At 46.9% G+C, this 8,515-nt stretch overlaps 1 protein-coding gene across 1 annotated transcript in view; it reads right to left on the bottom strand.

Moving 5' to 3' along the window:
* LOC113803332 (proteoglycan 4-like) overlaps nucleotides 1-7,691 on the bottom strand; it is an 8,247-nt gene extending 556 nt beyond the window's left edge. The window contains exons 1-2 of the mRNA XM_070138565.1: nucleotides 7,552-7,691; nucleotides 1-2,775 (exon numbers count right to left, since the gene is read on the bottom strand). The exon at nucleotides 1-2,775 is cut by the window's left edge and continues 556 nt beyond it. Coding sequence (XP_069994666.1) covers nucleotides 871-2,775; nucleotides 7,552-7,569 — 1,923 coding nt within the window. The 5' untranslated portion in view covers nucleotides 7,570-7,691 and the 3' untranslated portion in view covers nucleotides 1-870. The remainder of the gene's footprint in view (nucleotides 2,776-7,551) is intronic.
* Nucleotides 7,692-8,515: the final 824 nt, after the last annotated feature.

Raw genomic sequence — 8,515 nt, 5'->3', positions numbered from 1 at the left:
CCTCTCCTTGTACAGAAGCCGGGGGCGGAGGCGTGTCTCCGACCACACTCGTGAAAGGCGGGCGTGCTATGATTCCTCGCACTTTCCGTCAAACCACGCATCCTCTGGCTTTATTTATGCATTTAATTTTCGCAGGATCGTAGAGAGGAGAAGAAGGCTTGGTCGTTGTAACGAGGTCACTGGCAAGACACATGCGGTTAAGGAGTGCAGAGTGATCTGTTTATGTGATGAGGTAGTAGAAACGGTAAGAGCATTCTGTATAAAGCAAATTATTTACAGCAAAAGTATGATTGCAACGGACGCGATGCAAGCTTTCAACATTGCACGACATTTAAGAAGCAAAAGCTAAAATGAACGAGAACAACTAAAAGCTCGAAGGGGAAGGTGCACTAGTTTGGCACTAGCGTAGGGAGAATGTTCTAGTGACTGGCACGGGCGTAACTTGGCCTTGGGTTGCAACCTGGGCGACACTATTGCATTCACCTCATTAGCATATCGTTTTTTTTTTTACTTAGTCGACCTGCAAGTGCTCATATCTACAACAACGTGTACACTGAATTTTCTCGGCGTGGACAACTGTCAGCGCCAATGAACAAAATCGTGCCAACCCGGCCGCGAGACCAACATGAACTAAAGAGGATTAGTTAAAGATGCCGGCGACTTAGACTAGATGCAGCCGCTAGGTGAGGGAAGGAAAGTGAGAGCCGTTCAGCCGACGTCTCCAGAGGCTGGCAAGACGATACGAGGCCCGGGAAGAGCTGGAGGAAACAGGTTGAGCATTTTCAAATGAAATGTAAACAACGCCTTAATACTATTATTTGTATCTTGAAGAGGCAAAGCCATCTTTGCTAGTCTTGGTCGGTCTTTTATTTAGAACTTGATGTTGAACTGGCTGAAGAATTTGTCAAACTCAGAGGCAGCAGGAGAGCGGCCGGGGTTGTTGATGAAGAGGGGACCAGTTGGCACGGAGGGAAGAGGGCTGCCGCCTGTGTTTAGGCCGGGCAGAGGGCGGCCCGCCGCAGGAGCAGAGGTGACGGGGGCGAACGCGGGAGCGAACGTGGGGGCGGGTGCGAAGGAAGTCTGCACCGCTGGCCGGGGCGGTGTCGGGCGGACTTTGGTGTTCACGCGCACGGTCTTGAAGGTGCCGGTGGCTGCGTCGAACACGAGCTGGGGAGCGAGGTCGCTTCCGCCCAGAGTCCGGGACCCGTCGTCCAGGGAAGGGCGGCTGGTGGCGGGGGAGGTCCTCACGGGAGGGAAGGTGGCGGGGGCCCTCGTGGTTGGTGGGGGAGGAGGAGGAGGAGGTCTGGTTGTGGGTGCTGGTGTCGTCCTGGGGATGAAAGGCGTCGTGGGCTTGGGCTGAGTGAAGAGCTGCGTGCGAGTGGTCTGGCGAGGACCAGGGAAGTTGCTGAAGAGGTTACTGAATTCGCGATCGAAGTCGAAGCTGACGGGCTTGGGTGTTGGCCTGAATGCTGCAGAGGTCACGACGGGCTGACGGGGAGCGGAGGTGACTGGTCTGAAGACCGTGGTGGGCGCGGGGGTCTCGACGAACTCAGGTGTGGTAGGTCTGGTCTCCTGCACGGTGGTCGGAGGTCTGCGGAAGGAGGCCGGGGTGGTGAATCGGTTGAAGGAAGGAGGAGTGGTGAACTGAGGAGCCGGAGCCTGTGTGACAGGCTCTTCTACAGCTACTTGCTGGGTCCTGATGACCTGTGGTCGAGCGACTGGACGCAAGCGACGGCTGGAGGGAGTGCGGACAGGGACCTGGACCTGCTGCTGTTCCTGGACGACAGGGCGACGGCGACGGTTGAAGTTCAATTCGGTAAGCTCTGTATCAGACAGTCTGCGTTCCTGCGTCTGTGTGAGGAACTGGTCGTTCAGTGGGAGGACGACCTCCTCGCCGTCAGGGCTCGGGGTAGCGTTGGGGTCACACTGGTTCCCGGAGGTGTAAGTGAACTCGCGACGAACGCCGTCGGGGTCAACGTAGCCATACTTGCCCTCGACGATGCAGTCAAGTCGTCGCTTCTCTTCCTTGAATGAGCCGTCGGCGGCCTCGTAGCCGAAGATGTAGTTTCCTTGGTCATCAAAGTAAGAGTAGCGGCGGATGGTCTCCACAGTGGGCTTGGTGGTGCCGTCGACGCGCGAGTGCTGGATGATGTTCTCGGAGCGGGTGTCGATTTCGAGGCCTGTGTTCAGAGCGCGGTGCGGCTCGAAGTCCAGGTCTGTGCTCTGGAACTGCTGCTGCCTTTGCCTGACGCGGGGCCTGAAAGGCACTGGGCTCGGCTCGATGACATTCTGGAAGATGGGCGCCTCCGTCACAGGCTCCGTGGGGAAGGTCTCGAAGACAGGGGCCTCGGTGACGGGGTCCGTTTCGAAGAAGGAATCCTCAGTGGTCTCGGTGAACAGCGGGACGGGGGAGAAAGGCGGGAAGGTGCTTGGGGGCGGCGGGGGCGGCGGGGTCGTCGTTGGGCGAGGGATGCGGACTCGCGTGCGGCGAACTGGGACCCTGACGCGCTGAGGAGCCGGTGCGGGCGCTGGTGCTTGTGTTACCTCTTCTACGGGAGCCAAGGAGGCGCCCTGGAAGGCTGGCCTGCGGGGGGCGGATTTCGATTGAACAGCCTGGTTTCGTCTCAAAGGTCGCTTGCGGCGAAGAGACTGAAGTCTATCTTGGGCATCCCTGTCGCCAGCCCGCGCGCGTTGAGCCAGGGCGCGGAGTCTTGCTCGCGCCTCTTCTCGTTGGTTCTGGCCGCTCACAGCGACGGCGGCCACCACCAGCAGGACCTGCGGGGGAGAACATTTGCCATCATCTACTGAACAACACCCTACATTACAATCAAGTTCAGTCTGCTCGTGGCTCTGTTTTACCTCCCTTCCTCTCTTTTCCCCCGATTTCTGACTATCCATCGACAAAACCTTTTCTTTACCCTCTTCCATTTCAATGCAGTACACGACCACAAGGAAGTGTTTGTAAATATCCTTCTAATCTATTTCTGTACACCACCCTTGCTTACCTCCGCCGTGTCCTGACCATCACCCCTATGACCTCATATAAGAACTCGTGAAAAAGAAAAAACAAAAAAGTTTCCGGGTTGTCCAGACACGGTTTTCACAATTACTTTTTTTAAAAACATTCCTTGTGGATGTGAACAGGAAGCTACGGATAATATATTTCTAAAGAGGAATTCTTTGCCAGGAATTCACATGGCACACGGCAGAAGGCGCTAAAGGAGATTCTGACGCCCTTATTGATACATGGGCGTGGCCAAGGACAGCCGGTGAGGGGGTAGGAGGTGGGGCGATACAGAAAGGGAGGGGGAGAAGCTCGGGGGGCGGACGGGGGGGGGGGGTAGTTTATGATACTTAGGGATAATAGGGCAAGTCAGGACCTGGGCGAGGACGTTGTTACGTGGTATTCAGCCCATTTAAGGGACAGAAGGTATGGTATGGAAGATTGGTATGGGTAGTTCTGCTCTGGCTGACACTGCACGAGAAAAAGTTATAGAATTCCCATTCTCTCGGCAACCTAAAGTAAAGAAAAACAGAACAAAACAAACGAACAAACAGAACGCACAAATGAAAAGCAAACATAATGAACAAAAACACAAAACAAAAGAAGCTCAGAACAGACAGAGCAAAACGAATAAACGGTAGCAAAATCCCACGCTGTGACCGCGGGCCATGATCTCTTCTACGTGAGGGAAAGTGACTCATTTCCTAGCCCTCACACGCCCTACGCGACCTTCCTTCCTTCCTCCCTTCCTTTCTTTCTTTTTTACCGTCCTTTCTTTCTTTTTTACCTTCCTTTCTTTCTTTTTTACCTTCCTTTATTTCACACCAACGCACCCCCGCATGCACGCACTCAAGCACGCATGCACGCAAGCACGCACGCAAACTCGCGCACACACATACACACAAACACAAGCAAACAAACATTAAAATCTCTCTCCAGTTTTGTCTCAACACCAATGAATGGATGGAATCGACCTTCCCATTAAAGGCGAACACGAAAGAAAAAAAAGGAAAAAAACTAATGCATTAGTTCTCGATTTTTCACAAATGATGAAAGTGAATCAGTGGCGTGCGTCCAGCTGCCGGTCACTCCAACGTCCGACGCTTATTGGACGCAGTTTTAAAGGTCATTTTATACTATCTCTCGCCCTGACCTTTGCTATGAAGGGAGCAGACTGTGGGACATATGGTAAAAAATAAACGAAAAAAACGTTGGGCTGAAAGTATAAGCTAAAGTCGAAAGGTTTTGAGATCCATTATGTAAGGGAAAAAACAAATGACGATCGGGTGAAGGGGATCTCGCACAATATTAACGAAATAAGGTGATTGACACCTTTATCGCACTTGTGTGAGTGTGTTTGTGTGTTTGTGTGTTTGTGAAGGCAAATATGACGCCGTACACACACAAAAGATTGTGATGATAGCCGTTAAATCTCGTTAGAAGTGTTAGTCCTAATTTGGGCATGTTCAGCTGTTGCGTAACCATGAATAAAAATGAACCTGTGAACCCATGGATCTCTTTTTTATGGGGAGGTGGATTTCGTAGTTCTTAAGCTCATGTGCTCCTTACATACATACATACATACACACATGCATACGCTACCCTAGAGCGAGCGGTAAATGGGCGTTAAGGTAAGGAGGGGAGGGAAATGGAGGGGGAGGAGGAGGAAACAGAGGAAGAAGAGCAAGAGGAAGAGGAGGAGAAGGGGGAAAAGGAGGAGGAAGAGGAAGAGGGGGTGAAAAATGAGAAGGGGGAACTGGAGGAGAAGAAGGAGGAAGAGGAGAAGGAGAATATGTAGGTGACAAAAGGAAAGGAAGAGGAGGAGGAGAAGGAAGAACAGGAAGAGGAGGAGATGCAGGTGAACGAGGAGGAGGAGGAGGACGGCTTTTTATGTCTCAAGGTGACTATTTCCCCCTCCCCCTCCCCCACCCCACCCCTCCGGCTACAGCGTCGCAAAATGAGTCAAGGAAGTCGTTACCTAACAATGATTCGTTTGATTTAACTCAGTTATCGTTTGAGCTCGTTTACTGACTGGCGTTTAGGGGCGGATTGGTGATTGGGGTGATTAGTTAGGGACAAGTGGAGGTTTGGCGAGGAGCGATTCCTTTGACTTAAAAGTTGATTGGAACATATCGGTGTCTGAGGAGAACCAGTTTTCGTAATTTGTGTGAATAATCAGTTTCTGAATTATAGCTTATCATCGAGGAATTATTCATAAAGAAAGCTGTTTATCTTAGTGTCTGAATGGTATGTATTCAAACATTATGGATAACTTATTGAATCTGAATTCATAACGTAAACACAAGGCGAATATATAAATAAAAACTAAAAACAATAGATTCCGAACTACACTGTTGCGCTTGGAACCCGAGGAACAGGATCAAACCCCTTCTACTTAATGATAAAAGGATCGAACGTCAGACACGGCTACGCATTTCCATAATCAGTGGAGGCGTAAATCCTTTCACTTTCATTCGTTCTACTTTTCATATTTTTTTCTCTCGTTTTTTCTGGTTGATGAAGAGCTGGTCTTTATTTCTTTCTCTTTATATAAAATCTGTTTTTTTTTCTGTCATTAAGACTGATAACAACGTTAAGCAAATAGTAAATATGACATAAAATATAATATTAATAAAAATGCTAATAAATTTGCCTCAAAATAACGTATTATGATAATGAGAAAAGAACGAGATGAAATCTAAAGTAGCACACTGGATTATGGGAATATTTCATTTTCTTACGAAATAATAAAAGAAAAGATAAAAAGAATAGTGGTTTGATATTGGAATGCAGACACAACACATGCGTAAAACTCAGGAATGCGAGACTTTGTGTACATGCAAAAGTATGAATTTGTATGCAGTGGCAAATCTGCACGTAATGATAGATGAATTGAGAGAGAGAGAGAGAGAGAGAGAGAGAGAGAGAGAGAGAGAGAGAGAGAAAGAAAGAAAGAAAGAAAGAAAGAAAGAAAGAAAGAAGAAAGAAACAAACAAACAAAGAGAGACAGAGAGAGAGGGATATATATATATATATATGTATATATATATATATATATATATATATATATATATAGAGAGAGAGAGAGAGAGAGAGAGAGAGAGAGGAGAGAGAGAGAGACGAGAGCGAGAAAGAGAGAGGGGGGAGGGAGGGAGAGAGTGATATATATTATATATATATATATATGTATATATACATATATATATGTATATATACATATATATACGTATATATACATATATATATATATATATATGTATATATATAAGTATATATATATGTATATATATATATATATATATATATATACAGAGAGAGAGAGAGAGAGAGAGAGAGAGAGAGAGAGAGAGAGAGAGAGAGAGAGAGAGAGAGAGAGAGAGAGAGAGAGAGAGAGAGAAAAAGAGAGAGAGAGAGAGAGAGAGAGGGAGAGAGAAAGAGACAGAGGGAGAGAGAGAGAGAGAGAGAGAGAGAGAGAGAGAGAGAGAGAGAGAGAGAGAGAGAGAGAGAGAGAGAGTGAGAGAGAGAGAGCGAGTGAGAGAGAGAGAGCGAGTGAGAGAGAGAGCGAGTGAGAGAGAGAAACCGAGAGAGAGAGAGAGAAGACATAGAGAAGAAAGAGAGAGAGAGAGAGAGAGAGAGAGGAGAGAGAGGGAGAGAGGGAGAGAGAGAGAGAGAGAGAGAGAGAGAGAGAGAGAGAGAGAGAGAGAGAGAGAGAGAGAGAGAGAGAGAGAGAGAGAGAGAGAGAGAGAGAGAGAGAGAAAAGAGAGAAAAGAGAGAAAGAGAGCTCCCCCCCCAACCTTGTTTCCATGCACGACCAAATCACCGCGACTTTGCGCTCTAAAGTCATTTTCCGTAAAGCTTTCATTGAGACGCGTTTGTTATTCGGGGAAAATATGAGATCAGTGACAGACAGAGCGACGTTACTTGATATTTATGATGTGACTGAAATAATGCGAAATCTATATAATGAAACGGAATAAGTGTATTATGCGGATTTACACTTGTAGGGGTATGATTTTTTTATTCGAAATAACTGATAATAATGATGGTAGTAATAATAATAATAACAATAATGATAATAATATCAATACTAGTTATGATAATAGTAATAAAGATAATAACAATAATAATGACAATAGCAATAATGATTATGATCATCATCATCATAATCATATTATGATAAATCAATTCGTAAAGTAATATAGTTATCCGATTCTTTAGTTATCACCCTCAACAAAAGCAAGAATTATGTCGTAACAAAATTTTGGCAGAATGGGAAAATAAGATCGACATTTTTGACATGGAAGTCGTGTATCGACAATTTCGTTTCGAGTGGAAAATCACTTTCATAATACGAACATGCACGAACAGCCACAGTCACCAGTCATCACACACACGGGTGTCACGACGAGCCAAGAACCGACCGATCTATAACATATTTTTTCAAGTAAAAAAAATGAGATTGTACAGCACTTTCGATAATCGTTTTCCCTTTCGACTTTCTCGACCCCTTACTTCACTAGGTCACTCGAGCACAGACACCAGCTTACCAGGATAGACAATCTCATGATGAACTTGTCGCGTCACGGACACAACACGACTGCTACTCCTCGACGCGCGATCTGGCTTATATTCCTTCGGTGACCCGTGACGTCACAAGGGCACGTGCGCGAAAGTCTCGAACGCTCGCCTGTCCGAGCGGCGTACGCTGGCGGCGAGCCTCGTCGGCGGCTGCGAGGGGCGGGTCCTCCGTGCGGCCTCTCACGGGTGATCCACATTCCACTCGTAATCAGCTGACGGATTTAGATAAACTTATAGGCCTTCCCTTATTTATTTATTTTTTTCTTCTTTTTTACTTCTCTCATGATGATTTATATCCATGAATGAAATTAACAGGATTCCTCCATGGCCCTCTCTCTCATTCATGATTTTTTCCCCCCAGAACAAAAAGCGAAAGTATTATGCATATGAAGGGGCGTCGGAACTTTATTTCTGAGGTGAGGCCCCAGCGCGCCCCCGCCCCATCCGTCACGAAGCGCCCAGGGGATGAGAGTCTCCTGGGGAAAGGAATTGTTCCTCAATCGAAAAGGCAGTTGAAAAGGATCAGTGAAAACGGTGTCAGAGTGTGAGTGATTGCAGGGCTGACACGGTCGTCCTTAATCATTATTCTTTCCTCGTAGCTATGCCAATAGGCCTGTTTTTTATACTTCGTGTTGGGGAGAGACTTGAATGCAAATGAAAGTAGTGATCCAAATGAAACGAAGTGATGGACTGTTTCGGAAAAAGAGCAATTCAGCGATTTATCAGTCAAGGCAGGTTCAACTGTATCGCGGTAAGTAACCAATTTAATGCCCTATAATTTGAAACTGTGATTGGTATTGACCTCTTGACCAAAAGTTTGACTAAAATAGCGTATGGATACAATTTTTTTCATAAACTTTGACATCCATCAATAAGATTACATATTTCAGTACCTATGAATACTCAAAATTCGTCCACGAAATATAGAAATGG

Source organism: Penaeus vannamei, chromosome 24, assembly GCF_042767895.1.
Source record: "Penaeus vannamei isolate JL-2024 chromosome 24, ASM4276789v1, whole genome shotgun sequence".
Classification (NCBI taxonomy): Eukaryota; Metazoa; Arthropoda; class Malacostraca; order Decapoda; family Penaeidae; genus Penaeus; species Penaeus vannamei.
This window is presented reverse-complemented; position numbering and strand designations above follow the sequence as displayed.